Raw genomic sequence first — 20,288 nt, 5'->3', positions numbered from 1 at the left:
TGATCAAATTAGTCCTGAAAAATTTCAACTTTGTTTACGAGTGTGTAACTTTCTAATAACTCTTCTTTTCTTAAATACTTTATTTTTATTTAAATTGAGGAAAAGAATCAGATTTAGTGCTTTTATAATTCTTTTGCTTTACAGTTAAAAAAATTATTTTAAAACTAAACAGAAGTTTTTTAAAGAATTTCAATACGGAGTTGGGAATTCCAGAGATTATGGAGAATATTTTCAGAAGAGAGTTAACTACATTTAAAATTATTTTCTCTTAATTTGTTTAAAAGAAAATTTCAAGCAGAACAGCGCTAATTATACAGAATTGACATCTAATTGGTTTACCGAAATCAGGTTTAAAAAATTACTTTCACTCAATTTGAAATTCTAATTTTTCAAGAATATCCACTATTATTCGTTTAAAAAATATCAACAAACATAATAACTGTACGACGACAACGATTTTTAGATTCCAGTGAAAAGGTTTAATTATATTAATAAATATTTTAAGTCAAGTAATTAAAATTTGAAATGATTTTTTTCTTTTTAGGATTATACTCGCTGGCATATTTTTTTACGATACGTAGAGAGACCAAGAATTCTACTTTCAAAACAATATTTTCTGCCGATCAACAAAGTATTACGCTTCCATCTTCGCTTGCAGAAAGCGCTTGGTTTTTAAAATTTATAAAGCTATAGCACCTTAATTTAATAAAAAAATTGAATTTTTAAAAAGAAAAAGAAAAACTAAATAAATTAATTTTCACAAATAAAAAATGTTGTAAAATTAATAAGGCAAAAACAAGAAAAATTCTCTAATGTAAACAAAAATTTTTTAAAAAATTTATTTTTTAGAATTTATAACTCAAAAGCTGACCAATTCTGTAATTATTTTAATTATTTTTAAAAAATAGTGTTAAATTTCATCAAGCAAAAACAAAAGAAAAATTGTTTTTTCAAAATTTATAAAGCAAAAGCAATTTAATCTATAAATTAATTTTTTTAATAAAAGCTGTTTTTACTATTAATAAGCAAAAGAAAGTAAATTTTTTAAAGAGAATATTGACTATTTAGAATTTATAACTCAAAAGCAAATTAATTTTATAATTAAATTCAATCTTTACAAAAATTTTTTAAAGATTTATTAAGCAAAAACTAACAAATCTTTTAAATAATTTAATTTTTTTTTTAAAAAATTAATATTTAAAGAGAGTTATAAAGGAAAACCAAACAAAACTTTTAGTAAATTTAATTATTTCTTTTAATTTTTTTAAATTTAAAAAGCGAAAGCAATTAAATTTTATAAAATGAATAAATAAATTTTTTTAAAAAAAGGAAAATATTATAAAATTTATAAAACAAAAGCAAGTAAATTATTTAATTAAGTTATTTATATTTATAAAAAAAAAAAAAGTTGTAAGTTTTATAAAGCAATAGCAATTTAATTTTTTTTTAAAAAAAAAATAAAGGCTGAAAGTAAATCTGGAGGAGACTGGTTTCTACCGCGTTCAATATTCAGATGAATTATTTTCAGCTTTAAAGATTGCAGTGAAATCGTAACAGTTGTCCTTTTTGGATAGAGAAATCTTATTAAAGACTCTTGCACTGTCGCAGGTATTTTCAAAGATTTAAATGTTTCAATGAAAATCGTTAATGTATTTAATTTCAGTATCATAAATAATTGTGAAATAATTCTGTTCACCAAGTAAAAATTTATAATTATAGAGTATTATTTAATTTTTAGTTATAAAGATTTGCTAATGATTACATTTTCAGTATTACTTAAATAATTATAAGTAATTCTTTTCATCGAGTGGAGAGTTATTATTTCTTATACAATAGTTTTATAAGTTATAAAGATTTTTTAGTGATTTAAATTTCAGTATTGCTTATAAAGAATTATGGTATAACCCTTTTCATTAAGTAAAGACTTATAATTATTGAGTATAAGTTAGTTTTAATATAAAGATTTGTTAATGATTTCAATTTCAGTATTGCTTATAATTACAAGGCATTATTTTCATCTAGATTTATTACTGAATGTAAATTAGTTAACAAGTTATAAAAACTTGTTAACGGATTTTATATCAGTATACTAATAAGTAGTTGTAGGTGGTTTCTCTTTAATGAGTAAAAGATGGAGTATAATTTATTTTATTTAAAATTTCTTTCACTTCGTCTAGTAAAGATTCGTATTAATTGGAAATAAATGGTTTATAGTTACAATAAAGAATTGTTATTAATGTTTTTTATATAATATTACTTAGAAAAAATTATATAAATTAGTTTTATGGTTATCAATTTTTCCTCTTAATCGTGGAAACATATATATTGGTATAACTTCGTATTACAATTTTGAGTATTGTTAATAAATTTAATATCATTATTATAAATAACTGAAAATAGTTTCTCTTCATTAAGTAGATTTATAATTATTGAATATAAATTGTTTATAATTATTATAAAGATCCGTTTAAGAGCTTAATTTCAGTATTACGAATAAATAATTATTAATTGTTCCTTTTCAATGAATATAGGTTTATATTTATTGATAAAAAACTGGTTTAATAGTATAAATTGTTTCTCCTCATAGAGTAAAGAATTATAATTATTGGGTATAAAATTGTTTTATATTTATAAAGAATTATTAATTGTTTAATCCCAGTATTTCTAATGAATATTTATAGATCGTTCTCTTTACTGAGTAGTTTGTAATTATTGAGTATAAATTGTTTATAGTTATAATAAAATTTTTTTATTGATATTAACGTCAGTATTACTTTTAAATAATGTTTATTTAGTAAATGTTGGTTTTATATGTATTATAAAGAAACATATATAAGTTAAATTATAGTATTATAATATCTATAATAAAATATAATGAAATTAAGTAAAAACGAGTAGATTTATTTTTTTAATAAGTAAATAATTTGTTTGTTGAGTGAAAGTTAGTTTTATATTATAAATTAAACGTCGAACTTTAGTTTTAGTACTTAAAATATTTAAATTTAATTAATTAAAAAATATAGTGCGTTTTGGTTCATACTTATAATAAAGAAACCTAAAAATAGAATAATCGCGTATTTTTTTGATCGAGTAAAGATTTATATCTATAGAGTATTAATTATTCTTATAACTAAGAATTCTAATATTTATTTAGTAGAAATTTCTTCTCTTGATGTAAAATATTTTGAGTTAGTAAGTGTTGATTCTATAATTACAAATAATTTGGATATTATTTAGTTAATAAACTATTTTGGAATATTTATGAATTAAAATAGGAGATTCCTATTTAACTCGTTTACTATTTTACTTTATAAAATTTATTAAACAATATTAATAATGTTTTATAAATACTATGAAGAGAAGAATTTACTATGATGCCTGATAATTATAATCAAGTTGATTTTAATATTAATTATTTTTTACAATAATAGTAAATAAATATTTTTTTAATTTAAAAAATAGTTCTACCTCAAATTTAATTATTTATACTCTTAATAGAGTAAAAATTAAACAGTAACATTACTAATAATAAAAATAAGTTCTACGTTAAGTAAATAATAATAAATAAAAATAAATTTACCTGATAAAAAAGGATTCCACTTCAAGAAAATATCTTTATACCAATTAATCTAAATGTTGAAATTTGTGATGAGTTATAGTATTAACAATAAATGTTTTTTACCAATTAAAAGTCTGGCCATCTTCCAGTAAGCAAAGTTTTAAGCCTTTTATTTAACTACAAGCCAGAAAATGAAGTTAAAAATTTTATCGTGAATCTTTTTTCAAAATTCTTTAATTATTTTTATTATGATTTTTTTTTCTTTTAACATTTTTAAGATGGATATATTATTTATATTTCGTATTAGTAAATTTTATTGCCGAATTTTTAGAATAAATTCAATTAAAGTTAAATGTTTATAATGTAAACATTTAGCCTAAATTTTTCCCACTTTTTTATAATTTTGCGCTTGTGTAATTTATGTTTGTCCGTAAATCTAATTATTCTTAAATAAAATTTTTTTAAACAAACAATTTTATTGTTAATTTTTTTATAACTTTATATATTATACATATTATTTTACTGAAAAACACTTAATTTATGTATAAAGTGGTGTTTAGCTTTGTTTTTAGCTATTAATTATTGTAAAACCCATAATCTTTTATTAATTTTTATAATAATTATTACAAAAGTCATGTATCTCAAATTCAACATAATTTTACTTGTAAATTTTTTTATCTTTACAGTTTAAGAACGAACTATTGTGAACTATTACTCTTTAAGCTTTTAATTATTATAAGACTCTAACTTTACAATTATTTAATGAACATTTTTATAAATTTGCATAGTTGGGTATTTTGTTTAGAATTATGGGTTTTCTTAAAGAAGTTAATCTGATTTACGCTCAAGAGGAACACGAAGACTGGCTGGCGTATTTAAATAGCCTTCTTCAGTACATATTGCCTAAACTAAAAAAATATTCAACGCAAATAAATTATACTAACGTTGAACTTCAAAGCCAATTCTATAAACTTCTTGGTAACTTTTCTAATCTTAATTTTTTTAACGTGCATCACTTTTTAAATATTTTTAAAGGGCTTCAAGGCGATGCTAAAAACTATCCTAATAGCTAAAGAAGGGTTTTTTAATTTGGTGCCTTTTATGTTATTGTAGTAATTTTGGCTCAAGCAGGTTTAAAACTTACCTAAATAACAGCTTCTCGCAGCACATATTTCTCCAATCGGCTTCGCTCGCTGTTGTGGCGCTTTACGCGAACTTGCCAAGTACGAGTTTTAGCCTTATGAGTTAATTAACTTAAAAGAATTTGTATTGTTTTGTATAAAACGTAGATAATTACAATTTTATAATAAAGTTTATATATATTATATATATTAATATAAAAATTACTTAAATAAAGAAGTTTATATAAAAAAGTTTACATTCAGATAAATAATAAAAATAAGAAATAGTAAAATAACTGATAAAAGAGTATATATAATAAAGTTTACAGATAAGAAATATATTAAAAATAAAGTATAGTATAAATTTTAAGTTTAAATACGAATGAATAATAAAAACTAAATATAGTATACTGGCGTTGGTTGCTTAATCGAATGCGAAAGACGCAGCGATTATTAAAGAAGCGCTAAAGGCTTATCGAAAATTTAAAGCTGACGAGGTCAGGCCAATGCTGAACTTTTACGGAAAAATCCGCCTTATACTATTGGCCAATTTTTTTGCTATAGTTAGATTGGATGTTTGTTGTAGGCGAGCACTAGCCACTAATCCTATTGGTAAAGAGCAAGTATGGCATTTGCTCAGGGACGAATGGGATGAAAGGATTAATATTTTTAATAACAGCGCTGAAATTACTCCCTTGCAGTTGTTGTTTCCTCGCTAACCAAGAAAAAAAGGTACTTAAAAAAAGCTTCACGGAGGGTGCCACGTGTTTTTTATTTAATGGTTCTTTTTATGTATATAAAAAAGCATCGGCGAACTTGTAAAATATGCTTATGCAGTTAATTATTCCGAAAGAAGAAAGTTACTTTTTTTCTATCATTCACAGCGCAGAAAAGTAGTCGTTTTTTAGGAAACATGAAATAAGTTTTTATTATATTTGATCAGAATGCTAAAAAGATGGCGCAGAGATTATAAATCTTTTCATACTTTTTTAAGCACTATAAAAAATGCAAGCTGAACCGACAAAGTGACTTAATAACGTTTTCTGTAATACTTTATTTTCGGCTATTAAATAAAAAGTCAGATAATTAACTAAGAGAAGATTTTTTTGGTTTACTTTATTTTTTGCTATTAAAAATTATATTAATAAAAATTCTATTAAATTTTTAATAGAAATACTCTGTAAGTTGCTTTTAATATTTCTTTATAATTCTAAGAAAAATAGTTCTTAAATTGTATTACTTTTTTAGTTGCTTTATAGTAAATTTTTTACAAAAAAATGTTTTCAATTGTAAAAGTTTTTTATTTGCTTTATAACAAAAATTATAAAGAAAAATAAATTTTGTTTTATTTTTTATTTGCTTTATAAAAAATTTGGTAAAAACTACAAAGAAAAAAGTTTTTATATTATTTTTTTTATTTGCTTCATTAATTTGCTCAGTAAAAGTGAATTATTAGTTTTTATTTTGTATTATTTTTTTTCCTCTTAAGAAAAAAATAAAAAACTGCAAAAAAAAAAAGTTTTCTTTGTTTTCTTTATTTCTGCTTTTATAAAAAATAACTTTCTTATACAGCAAATTTAAAAAATTTTTAAACATAAGAAAAAAGGTTATTTAAAAAAAATAGAACTTTTAAGAAGCTCATCAAGAATTTTAATAACTACCTAGTAAAGTTAATGTTATTATTATTATTAATTGTATTATTATTTTTACTAATTCTATAATTATATTTATTATAAAATATATCAAAATAAAAAACTTGATTATTACTCATTACTGTAAAAAAAAATAGAATAACTTTTTATTAATAACGATAATCCGAATAACTTTTATTTCTTGAATAACTCCCTGAGTGGCTCGGGACGGAAATTTGGCGGGATTTCGAGTACTTTTCGTAACTGCTGCGATACCGCCTACTTTCATTGACTTTCCCTTCGCTTTTTCGATGCGAATAGCGGCGCGATTCTCTACGTTTTGAAGTTTTTTGTTTTTCTTGAAACTGATTTACTTGTTGTAAGTATTGAAGCTCTTTTATTTTTTTCTTTTGATATTCTTTAAACCTTTTGAAAAATAGAATAAAAATAAAAAAAAGTTTTTTTTCATAAAAAATTGTAATTAAATTCACCAATCAATGACGTCTTTAACGCAATCAAAAAGATTATTCCGGTAAGTAAAGCCTTCAGGAGATAAAACAACGAACTGGTTGCATTAAAAAAAGTGACTATTTTTTCAGTAAAAATAACTATAACAAGTTTAGTTTTACTCTAATTTTATCATTATTTATGTAGAAAAAATATATTAAAGTTTATTATTAACAATTATATAAAGTTATGATTATAATAATAATTCTTATTATTTTTTATAATAAAAATAGAAAAAAGAAATTTTTTGCACATGAAAAGTTTACTTTTTTTTAGTTTAAAATATATAAATAAAAGGTTATATTTATTTGTTTATCTCATATAAATAAAAAGTATAATAATTATTACTAAAAATTTAAAAAAAAAGTTGAAGTTTTTATATATTAAAAGTATATTTTTTAGTATTAAAATTAAAAAATGTTTTTTTTGATTAATAAAAATAAGAGTTTTAAAAATATTTATATAAAAAATTTCTTATAAAAAAAAGTGGGAAAGTTTTAAGAATTTAAACAAAATTTTGGTATAAATATTAAGTTTTTATTTTAAAAATTATTCTTTTAGCATAAAAAAAAGTATAAAAGTTTTGGTGCTTTAAATAATTTTTAATATAAAAATAAAAAAGAATGAAAGTTTATAAAAATAAAACAAAAAAATAAAAAATTAGGAAAATATGTCGAATGAATATCAGCATTATATAAATTTAATGAAACAAAAGTATTTTTGAGTAGGAAAAAAAAAAGTATTAAAGGTTTATATATAAAAATATTTAAAGTATATATTAGTTTAACTATAGTTTTATATTATTTAACAAATATAAAAGTACAAAAGTTCATATATAATAATATATTAAATTGTATAAAAGTTTTAATAGATTTTTAATATTAAATATATAATGTATAAAAGTTTATATAAAAACTTTTACAAAAAATAAACATTTTTAAGCATAAAAAAAGTTTTTTATGTAAAAAGTAAATACAAAAAATACAAATATTTGCCTCGTGAATAACTGCAGTATAAAATTCATATATATAAAAAATGTTTAAAAAAAAGTATAAAACTTTTACATTAAAAAGTTTATCTTAAAATATATGAAATATATATGTTTTAAAAGTTTTCATATAAAAAATAAATTTGCCCCATGAATCTCAGAGTATATAAATTTTTTATATGTTTTTCTTGGTATTAAAAAAAAGTATAAGAGTTTTATATAATAAAGTTTATATTTTTCTATTAAAATTTACATAGTATATAAATATGTCACAAAAAAAATAAATATTCGCCTCGTGAATAACAGTATTGCATCCTGGAAGATAAGAAATCATTAATTTTCCCGCAAATTCCTTCGATGCACTTAAATAATACGGAATCCGCGCGGGATTTCGTTTTTTTTCTTCTCTTAAAACTTTATCGAGCTCAGCTTTATAAAGAGGCTAACAATAAAATAATAATATTAACAGTAATAGTAATTATAATAAAAAACAAAATAATAATGATAACGATAATTATAATAATAATGATGATAACAATAATAATGATAATGATAGTAATAATAATATCAATAACTTTATGGTAGCACTGACTGTTCTGTACTTCCGTTAACAGCGCGGTGATTGGAGACAAAAAACGCGCCAAAATTTCATCTAAATCATCATAAAACTGTTTTTTCAGTTTATATTTTCCCTCCAATGAATGCGCTTCTTTATCAACAGTAAAATCTATAAAAACAAAGTAAATATAAAAAGAATAAAGATAATGTTATCATGAATTAAAAAAGTATAAAAAAGTATATTATATATTATAAAATTTTATATGTAAAACTTATAAATAAAAATTAGCAAAATATATTATATTATTGTGATGTAAAAATAATAATAATAAATATTTAAAATTTTAAGTATTTTAAAATAATAATAATAAAAATAATATGACCGTGAATTACAATAAATAATAAATATTTTTACTTATTTATAAATTTTAATATTTTAATAAGTATTACAAATAATAAATAAAATATTTATAATATTGTATGAATAATAATAAAAATATATTTCTAGTTATATATAAAAAACAAAATATATGATAATAATAATAAACAAAAATATATCATAATATTATAGTAAACTAGAAATAATGAAGTTTTAATATTTTTTTAATAATTCTTTGAAAATAATAATAAGCAAAATAAATATATTATTTATAGATTTATATATTAAATAATAATTATAACATAATAATAAATAGAATACTTGTAATAATCTTAACGTGAACAATAAAAAAAAAGTGTATACTCAATACTTAGAGATCCTTTCATTAACAATTTAAACAAAAATAAACAAAATAAATATCATCATTTTCATAATAATTAACAGTATTACTCTCGTGAATTACAAATATTTTTATTTAAAATTATCATATTATCATATGTAATATTAGATTAATAAAAATATTAAATTAAAAAAATGTTTATTTTTATTATAAACAATTATAGTAATTAACAATGAAACTTAAAAAAATGGTGCAGAGTTTCTTAAGTTATTTATCCTTTATAGTAAAAGTTTTAATAATATTAATAACAAAACTTCATTGAATATTAATAAATTATTTTATTAGTTATTATTTATACTTAACAAAAATATTATAATATAGTCGTAGTTTTTGCATTTATTCATTTTTTTTCTACTGCTATATTGAAATAAAATATTAATTTACAAAAGTTTTATTATTCTTTACTATTTATATCATTATTTTGTACTAAAATGAAAAAATATATATTTAACCAATAAAAACAATGAAAGATTGGTTAATAACCAATAGAATAACATTTCAGTATATTCAACCATACGTATTGTCTAAAAATAACCTTCAATAGAAATATGTTGGTAGACTCCCTCATCGACTTTCCAGGTGAGTGCCAATTCATTTTTTTTACTGCAAGAAGGACGGATGACGCAATCGCCCATTTCCAATGGTGAAAGGAACTAAGAACCAGTCAACCAGTAGAAAAATTAATATGAAAAATTCAAGAGTATTAAAAAACGTTATTATTGATTAACTAAGTACTATTTCGTAGGCCATAGGAAGAAAAAAAGAGATCAGTCAATCATGTTATTTATAATTTTAATTTATATGTACACGTGACTACTTCATTTTTTTAAAGCTGAGCATTAATTATTTTTTAATTGGTTAACGTAAATAGAATTTAACCAATGATTATTTAGAACGTCTGGTTGAAAAAACGTTTTGCTTAACTTAAATCAAATTGTTAATTAGAAACCGTTGAATCAGTTTAACAAAAATAAAAGTTCAAGAGCATTATGTTATATAAATGATACAGATAACTTAACAAAACGTACCAAATAAACGCTAATAAAATTCTAATATATCCAAGTAAATACATCCCGTATCTAATTATAGTTAACTGAAACCATAAAATAGTTTGCTGATAATAAAGTTTCGAAACATAAAACGCTACGAATAAGTTTTAAATAAATAAAACATACCGAATAATTACATAAAAACTGATGAAATTAAAACTTTAAATATGCAGTACAGCAAGTGCTTATTCGAATAATTGGAACGCATTCAAATTAAGTGCCAAATAATAATTAAAAGGTGCTAATAATTTAGAAATCACCAATATAGTAAAGCACGTGTTTAGTCACATGGAAAGGACGCATACAATTTATGAGCTCAATAATGGCAAAAAGGCACTAATTAAAATTAAAATAATCAAATTACAAAATCACACGTGTTTGTATATTAATTAATTTGTTGCATTATTTAAAAACGGGGTAACCTTTATGCCGCAGCCAACCAGTAAGACAAAGAGAAAATTATGAAAGCCAATCCGTAAAATAAAAAAAAGGCATTACCTCTTCCGCTTCTTGATAGTTCAAGTTTTTGAAAAGTGGATGATTAACAACACGGCGATGATTTCTCTGCTCTAACGATAATTTTTTCCTTTCGGCTGCCTTAAAAAAAAAGAAGTAAAAAAAAAAGTTTTATGTAAAAATATAATTAATAATTTAACTATAATTTTTTTATAATACTTATTAAATTTTTGATATTAATTTTTATTATGGCAAATAATTTAACAAATAAAATTTAAATTTTTATTATTATAAAATGGTGCATAATTTGTTCCTTTTACTTTTTTCTATTTTTTATTTTTAATATTATATATTAATATTAAAATTACTCTATAATTATTTATTAAATATTTAATATAAATTTTATTATTAGTAATATACAGAACCAATAAACACAAAACTTTAATATATAAATTTTATTTATATAATAAAATTTCTTGTATTTTTATTTCCATTTAATTATTTTTATATTATTATTACTGGAACATTTACAATTATTTCATTATTACTATTAAATATTTTTTAATACTTTTAAAAAGTAATTTATATAACAAATAAAAATAAAACTTTAATATAATTATAAATTTTATTATATATAACTTATTTCCTTTTTTTTATAAATTATTTTTATTGTGTTATTATAACTTTACAATTATTATTTTATTATTTTAATTAAGTATTTTTATTTTTTTATTTTACTAGTAGTTTATATAATAAAAGAAATATAATTTTTTTTCAATTTTACGCATTCATAACTAATACTATAACTTTTACAATTAATATATTATTATTATTATTATTAGATTTCTATATTTATTTTATTGGTAATTTATATTATATTATCAATAATTATTTTTATAATCTTATATATTTCATTTTATTAAATATTATTATATAATATTATTTATATATACTTATTATTATTACCTTTCTTATTTTCACAATCCATATTATACTTTTGTTGTTATTGTTATTGTAATATATTTAATTATTATTTACATAAAAGCACGTGTCAATGGCAACGTGAAAGCTCGTGCGTATAACTGGGTACCTGTAACGCCTCAGTGTCCTGTTTACACTTTATGGTATCAAAATAATGATCTTTTCTTTCCACTTCCCTCCGAAGTGCGGACTCAATGTCACTACGTTTGCAGCTTTTTCATATTTTCGTTATTATTTTTGAAGCATTTTTCATATATTAAAATACATTAAAAAAAAGTTCTTACGATAAGTACAATTGAATATTCTCAATATTCGTGTGCAAAACTACAGCTTGCAAAGTTTGTCCAACCTTCAAAAAAAAATTCATAATAAAAAGAACTTTTTATGCTTTTATAAAAAAATTGAATTTTCGTATACAAAAAATAAAAGTAAAAAAAAATTCATATAGAAAATATAGTAAACCTGCAAGTGGTCAGTAACTTTTTCTATAAGACTATCAGAAACGTTATTTCTCTACTCATAAAAAGTTTAGTTAATAAAAATATCACAAAGCAAATAATACAATGAATCAATAGTTATAAAAAATATAATGAAAAATAAAAAAATTGATAATAATAATTATAAAGACGTTGATACGCCCATCAATCACTTCATCCACGCGGCAGTACGCAAAGTCCGGAAAAACGCGGGTGACACGTGCAGTCACGAGGCTGAGTGATTCAAAGGACTAATATATAATAATAACGATAAACAAATAATATAATAATAATAGTGAAGTATAAAAATTAGTAAAATTAATGAGAATAATAATAATAATGAAGTACGAAACAAATAGTATATAAGAATAATGAATATTACAAAAGTAAAAATGAAAATAATAATTAATAATAAAATTATAATGAAGTAGTCATTAAAATGATTGATAATAATTAATATAAACAAATTAAATAGTAATAAATATATTAATAATAATAATGTAGTATAAAAATAATTGAAATAATGATAATCATAAATATAATAAAGTTATAATGAATTATAAAAATAATGATATTTATTATATAATAATAGTTATAATGAAGTATAGTAATAATGATAATATTAATAAAATCATTAAAAAAAATGATAATAATTAATAAATATAACAATAATTTTAATAATTAAAAAAATATACAGAAACGCTTTGTCCAGTTACTAGTTCAAACCGTTCGTCCGACCTAAAAAATTTATTTATTAATATTATTATTATTTCTATACTTCATTATAATATTATTTTTTAATAATTAAAAACTTATTGGTTTTGAATAAAATTATTACAAAAAATACTTAATATGTAATAATAGCAAAATAAGGGAAACCTCAACGGACTATACGACTTGCGCGTATCGCGAAAAGGAAAGCAAAGCTCGTGTTTAATATCGTATAATAATAATCTATTATTCCCTTTTCCTTCTTTCTCTAAAAGATTTGCAAACTTGTCTATAAAAATATATATTTAAAACTTTAAACACGAACCAATAAAAAGTCCTAAAAACAATCATCCACTAAAAATCACCTAAATCCAATAAATCAAGTTTAGCGGAGCGCTGAGGATCTCTTAGAAGAGTTTCCACGCATTCATCGTTTTCGGCATCTTCAAATTCGTCCAGCACGTCTTGCGCAATTTTTTTAGTGAGTTCGTAACTTTCTGGATGGATCCGAGTTTCATCCAACACTTTTACTTCGCTATTTACAATAATAATAAATGATTTATTCACGAATAATAATAAACTTATAAATGAAGCCCGCTATAAATATTTATATTGAAAAACTTAATTATGTCAACAGTTAAGGATTATTAAAAGTTCAGAAAAATAATTGGATTCGCTAATTGTAGTAATTATTCACGTTTAATAATGAATTTATTTATAAAAACTATTATCAATATTTACATAGAATTCCCAATTTTAGAAAGTTTTTTTTAAATTTTACTATATGTTACTCCGCTTTTTATAATAATAATAATAATATTTACTCACGTAAAATAATGAACTTTTATCACAAATAAAGTCCGCTATAATTATTTATATAAATAAAGTTGATTTTTCCTAAAAATAAGGAAACCCCCCACTGGGGATTTCTAAAATTTCATAATAAAAGTTCTTCGATATTCATAATAGTAATAAGGTTTTTGTATTACTGAAAAATAATATAATTGCAGTTTAGGGAAAATCGAGTATAAAATTTTATAAAAAACCATTTTTAATTAGCTAAACAAATTTTTATCGCCCCAACATTTGAGATTTCAAATATTTTCATTAAAATGTTAAAATATTGAAAATATTTAGTTTTTTAAAAAACCGCAAAACAAGAAAACCGATAATAACTACTATATACAAATAAATTTATAATCATTAATAAAATATAAATTAATATAAACTAAAAAAAATATTTATATTTAAAATAATTATAAACTATTCGCATCCTAATTGGTGGTAAATAAAAAACTTAATTAAAAAATTTTGAATAAGAAATATAATTATAATAATAACGAATACCCATCACCGAAATTCCTATCCACCAAATCAAAACGAAGAAAAGCCGAAACATTAGTAAAAACACGTGGCCCCATGCCGAACTGTGTCACGAGTTCGAATCGGTTAAGTACTTGGCCACGACGGCGGCACGCCTCAATAAAAGATTTGGCCTTCCGAGGCCTAATCAATATAATAAGATTTATAATTTTTATAAATAATAATAAGTATAATAAAAGCAATAATAATAAGGGAAACAATAGTGATATTATTACTATTATCAAGAAAATAAAAAAAGTGATAATAGTAAGAATTATAACAGTTACGATTATAATTATAACAATAGTAATAAAAGTAATAATAATAATAATTAAAAATTATGCGTAAAACTTCTATAAAGTATATGCACTATTAAATTTTTATTTGCGAAATTCATTGAATGTTAGAATTTTAAACCAAAATTAATATTTTTATACCAAAATTTTTACAGTAAATTTATAACTTTTGTAATCATTTATTAATATTAAAAAAAAGTTCGGTAATTATTCTTTTTTATATTTTTAGTATAAATTTTTATAAAACTTTTTCAAATTTTGGATTTTTCATTAAATATTTTTTTTTTTTAAAAAAATTTGGTTACCGTAAAATTTATTTCTTTTATAGTTAATTAATTAATATTATTATTACTTTAATATTTTTAAGAGTGCAATTAATTATTTGAATTTCTTTTAGTAAAAAATTTTCAGCATGTTATTTAAATTTAACAATTTTTTTATATAGAAAAATTTACACATGATTTTTGTAAAATTCAATAATTTTTCTAACTATTTTACAGTTTGGTTAAATATAATTTTTTATGAAAGAAATTTTTCTGCATTATTTTTTTTGAATTTGTTAATTTTTTTACACTTACAATGTGAGCGAAAAAGTCTTTTTATATATGAAAAAGTATTACATGCAGTATTTTTGTAGAATTTAAAAATTACTTTGAAATTATTTTTTTTAAAGTTGCTTATTTGCAAAAATTAATTAACAATTCCGTTGTAAAAATTTTGTATAATATAAAACTATCAGCATTAATTTTCTAACATTTCCGTTTTTATAAAATTTTATATATAATAAAAAAAAAAGTATTATTTTGGTGGACTTTATAATTTTCTTAAGATGTTATATTCTTTTTCGCATTATTTTTTTTTATTTGTTTATTATTTATAATTATTAAACAATTTTTAATACGTAAACCAAAAAATTTTTAGCACTATAATTGTTGAATCGGATAATTTTTCAAACTTGTTTTACAGTTGCGTTAAAAAATTTCTTTTTCTATATCAAAATTAGCAGCATTAAATTTTCTAAAATTATTTAAAAAAAATATTTTCATTGAAATTCGTAAATTTCCTTCATTTATTTTATATAATAACAATTTTTCATGATATTCGAATTTTTTTTCATTTACTAAAAATTCTAAATATTAAAACATTTTATTATTATGTAAAGATTGAGGATTTTATTCATATTTTACCATTTCTATAATATAATAAAAAAATTTTAGCAATATTTTTTTTTAGTGAAGTTAACGGTTTTTCTAAAAAATATGACAATTCGTTAAATAGAATTTTTATATAATAAAAAATTTTGTGCAATATTTTTGGTGAATTTAATAATTTTCTAAAAAAATTTACAATTTCGTTAAATTAAATAATTTTTTTAATATAATAAATATTTTCAGCACTAATATATGTTAATTAAAAATTATTCTGAAAAATTTTACAGTTTCATAAAACTAAATTTTTTATATAACAAATATTCAGCATTATTTTTGTGGATTAAGAAAATTATCTAGATTTATATTATAATTTCCATTAAATAAAAAATCTTAATAAAAAGTTAACGCCAGTTTTTTAAAAATCATTTTAAAATTTTTTAATTAAGAATTATTTTATTATAATATCTTTGTATTTATATTTTAATAGAAATCGTTTTATAAAAAATTTCATTACCGTAAATCAATAAAAAAAATAATAATAATATATATAGTAATTTTTTTTTTCATATTTATATTCTGTTTAGAGAATCTTTATCACCGCAAAATTAATAATAATATAATACTTTTCATATGTGTTTTTCTTTTAAACATTTTTAGAGTAAAATAATATATTACAGTAAAATAAATTATAATAATAATAATAATGAAATACCCAAAACCTGGAAGGTACTGAACAAGACTTTCCAGATTCCCATGATCGAGAACTTCATTAATTCGAACTCCTACCGAACTGACAACATCAACAAGTTCTTCAGCTAACCGCAAATTTAGTTTTTTATTGGAAAGAAAACGTTGCTCGCTGTGCTGAATAGGAATAGTAATAATAAATATATATGTAGTAATAATAACTATAAAAAGTTTTCGCTGTGCGTAGTAGTAATGATCATAATAATTACAAGTAAAATATCCATAGGGTAATAATAATGGTGCTTATCATCAGTAAACTTAATGATAACAAAATTAATTATAATAATAATAACAATAAAGATATTTATACGGTAATAAAATTGAAATGGTGCTGTTCATAATAATAATTACTAATAATAATTATAATAATAAAAGGAATAATTAATAGTTATAATAATATCAAAATAATAATAATAAAAGTTCTACTAATAATAATAGTGATAAGAATAATAAACGATATTAGTAATACCATGACGATAATAACTATAATAATTATAAATGTAATAATGATAATAGTAATTATAATAATAAGAGAATAATATAAAAATATTGTAACAACTATTATAATAATAATCACGATAAAAAGTATAATGATAATAATAATAAATATAATAAAAAATTAAAAAAGTACAAGTTTTAGCATGGACAAATCATCTTCAACGCAAGTAAGATCTATAATAATAAAATTAAGAATAAAAAAATATATTAAAAAAACTCATTATAAGAACTCGAGAAGCTCTATAATTAACCAATAGAAAATTAGAAAGTAACGCACTGGCTATTTCAGCAAGAGGATTGGCTACTCTTCTTGCAACAGAAATGGCGTGCCGCATTCGACTCTGAATAGAGATTAAAATATGAAAAAATTGATTAATAAAAGTACTTCTTTTGTAAGTTTGTAGACTTGGAAAACAATAAACTTAACCAAAAAGAAATTTTTTTTTTTCACAAAATTAATTTCATGAAAATATTTTATCAAAATTTTTTTTAATAAGAAAAAGCTAAAAAAAACTTTTTTAATATACAAATTAAAAAATAATGAAGTTGATAAAATTTGTAAAGCTTTTTTATAAAAATAATAAAAAAACATAATAAATATAAAACTTCTTTAATATATAAAAAAAATAATAATAAAAACTTAAAAATAAAAAACTTAATTATTAAAAATTATATATAATATAAAATTTATATTTTAATACTTTCATAAAAAACGCAGCATGTTAAACTGCAAGTTTAATTTGAGTGGAAGCAATACATATAAGGATAATAAACAATTGACTGTCGCAAAAAATACTGTTAACAAAAATTTAATGTGCGCGAATCAAAAGTGTTTTATAATTTCTTTTAATTCAACCAATCGCAACTATAAAAAATTAATTTTTTTAGTACAGGGACGTTAGGAAATTCCTCAGTGGCTGACCCAGAATCCATATACAATCGCGCAACCTCGCCAGACACGTGCTCCAAGCCCGGCCGGTAGGGGATGTCCTCTTCGTTTATGACTCTATTTATTTATTGATATAATTATTTATATTATTGTTACTAGTACTATATTATATATAAATATATACTTTTCGACATCAGAATATACATGAAACGAATCTTTTCCTTCGCATGCGATTCCGATAACTTTTGGTTGGTAGTCCACTATTAACTCCTTAAAGAGTATAAAAGTTTTATTAGCTGCAAATAATAAATAAAAAAATAAAATAAATTTACTTTTTTTAATAATAATTATAATGGAGAATTATTACAGATAAAAAGTACTTAAGAAACTTTTAAAAAAGTTATTATATTTATATTTATAATATATATATCAATTATATATTTAAAAATATAGAAAATATATTCAAACTTATAAAAAGTAGTAAAAAGAGTATTAGAAAAAAAAGTTATTTATTAAAAGTTGATTAGCTCTACCTTTAATGCTTCATCATCCTTTTGTTTCTCTTCTAGTATTTTACTACGAAAGTTTCTTAAAGTCTATATTTATATGGATTATTAGTATTCCTATTATCATTATTATTGCATATTATTGTTATATTATCAATACAATTCATTAAGTATGTTCTTATTGTTATTATTATTAACGTTCTATATCATGATTATCATAATTATAAATTATATAATAAACTTCTTAAATTATAACTTATTATAATAAGTAAACTAATGAATTATTTTTATAAACTCAAACCTTTTCTCATAAAAAAAGAGACTAAAAATAATTCATTATAAAGAAAGTTAAAAGACTTCATTGGTCGAAAAACTAACCAATGACTTCACAAGCTGGCCACTAGAGTCGACCAAGGCCACCATCGTGGGATTCTCAAACCCCCCGGGGGTTATGCCCATTACATAATAAGTAAGAACTTCACCCTCTCCCTTTTTAAGCATCTTTAAATATATAAATAGAAAATAAATAATAAAACCTCTAAAGTTTACTTCTTACATAATAATAATAATAACTTAATATATTTTATATATAAAGAAAAATAGTAACGAATGTTAAATAAAACCAACAGTTATTATAAATACATATTGATAATAAAAAAAAAAGATTTATATATAATAAAAAGTTTATAGGTTCCTCTACAAATGAGTTTATAAATAGAAAATAAAAGTTATAGTATTTTTAAAAAGGCACGTGATCTATTGTTGCATAAGAAATAAAAAACTTTGAAAATATTTTGATAGCAATGAGGAAAAAAAAACTACAAAAGTAATACAAAAATAAAATCAAGTGCACTAAAAAAATTGGTTGTGCCGTAAATATAAGCACAAGTGCAAGAAGGCAATGCGCGCCTACACGTGGGCTTCGTGTATGGCGACGGTTGCTGACTCGAGGACACTAGTGCAACTATTCTTGAGGGTTGAGTTAACGAGGGCAGTATTTACCCTTGGAAACGGGTTGGTACGAGTATTACTCATCAGAATAGTTATTGCAACTTTTTTAACGCGGGTAAACGAGGGTAATATGCCCAAGGCACTACTGCAACTTTGTAGATAATATCTTTGCGGAGGGGAAGTAGGTAAGGTAAGGGTTCTGGCTGCTGGTGACAGCGGTGATGCACGGGGCAAAGTTTTACTTTTTACTATACTTATATTATATTATAAAGCCATAAGTCTGCGAAATTATAATTATAGAAATAATTAGAAAAACTTTAAGATAATAATAACCACAGAATAAAATAGTAAGTAAACTTAACTGAGAAATTTCTATTTCAATAAACATTAATACAACTGAAATATAATAGAAAAAATAAGAGAGCGATAGTATATAAATAATAATAACTTTTTCTACAGATCCCAAATATATAAAACACATATAAATAAACAAAAAAATAAAAAACTTCTTCATCGAAAAACGGCTTCATATTAATGCTGTCTCTAAACTTTTTGGCGCAAACTTGTAGAAGACAATTTTCCGCGTGCCCCGACAATTTTTGGCGCAATTCTTTTTCAAATAAAGGAAATAAAATTTCTTTAAATGTTTTCACGAGAACAGCCTTCCGCTGCTCGTTCCAAAGTTTTACTTCTAAACGGTGATCGTCTATAGAAATATAATAATAATAAATATTAATAAAATAATAATGACAACTATAAAAAGTTATAAATAATAAAAGAAGTAAATTTTATAAAGAAATTAATAAGTACAAATGTAAAAAAAAAATATTATAAGAAAATTAATATTAATAAGTATTTATTAAAGAAATATAAATAATGATAATAAAAAGTAAAAAAATAAATAAAAGTATATGAATATAGATGATATTAAGTATATATAGAAAAAAATTATATATAAAAACATAACCAACAAATAAAAAGAAAATTAAAAATACAGAAATAATAACAAAAAGCATAAAAATATAAAAAGTACATATTAATAATGTTAAAAATTTATATTAAAGTTAATAAT

At 20.9% G+C, this 20,288-nt stretch overlaps 1 protein-coding gene and 1 long non-coding RNA gene across 2 annotated transcripts; one reads left to right on the top strand and one right to left on the bottom strand.

Annotated features, from left to right (window-relative positions):
• The first annotated feature begins 402 nt into the window (after positions 1-402).
• Positions 403-5,567, top strand: LOC135145132 (uncharacterized). Its single transcript, XR_010283338.1, has 9 exons — positions 403-477; positions 545-631; positions 1,464-1,608; positions 4,409-4,537; positions 4,595-4,638; positions 4,691-4,782; positions 5,087-5,177; positions 5,245-5,412; positions 5,486-5,567. It is a non-coding gene; the product is annotated as an uncharacterized LOC135145132 (long non-coding RNA).
• A 914-nt stretch (positions 5,568-6,481) lies between these two features.
• On the bottom strand, positions 6,482-19,862 carry LOC135145134 (transcription elongation factor SPT6-like). The gene is made up of 22 exons (XM_064077241.1): positions 19,723-19,862; positions 18,644-18,766; positions 18,293-18,355; positions 17,944-18,029; positions 17,762-17,876; positions 17,148-17,211; positions 17,004-17,044; positions 16,338-16,489; positions 14,164-14,322; positions 13,182-13,351; positions 12,985-13,105; positions 12,801-12,843; positions 12,258-12,356; positions 12,092-12,142; positions 11,914-11,978; positions 11,739-11,841; positions 10,691-10,789; positions 9,679-9,796; positions 8,382-8,533; positions 8,099-8,248; positions 6,803-6,876; positions 6,482-6,737 (listed from the first exon to the last, which is right to left on the bottom strand). Exons 1-22 carry the CDS (start codon positions 19,744-19,746, stop codon positions 6,482-6,484), a joined length of 2,328 nt encoding a protein of 775 aa, XP_063933311.1. The 5' UTR covers positions 19,747-19,862.
• Between the last annotated feature and the right edge of the window lie 426 nt (positions 19,863-20,288).

This window comes from Zophobas morio, unplaced genomic scaffold (genome assembly GCF_036711695.1).
Source record: "Zophobas morio isolate AGI-343-1 ecotype UQ-CSIRO unplaced genomic scaffold, CSIRO_AGI_Zmor_V1 ptg000130l, whole genome shotgun sequence".
In the NCBI taxonomy this organism is placed as follows: domain Eukaryota; kingdom Metazoa; phylum Arthropoda; class Insecta; order Coleoptera; family Tenebrionidae; genus Zophobas; species Zophobas morio.
The sequence above is the reverse complement of the archived record's forward strand: the minus strand, read 5'-3'. Positions and strand labels throughout refer to the sequence as shown.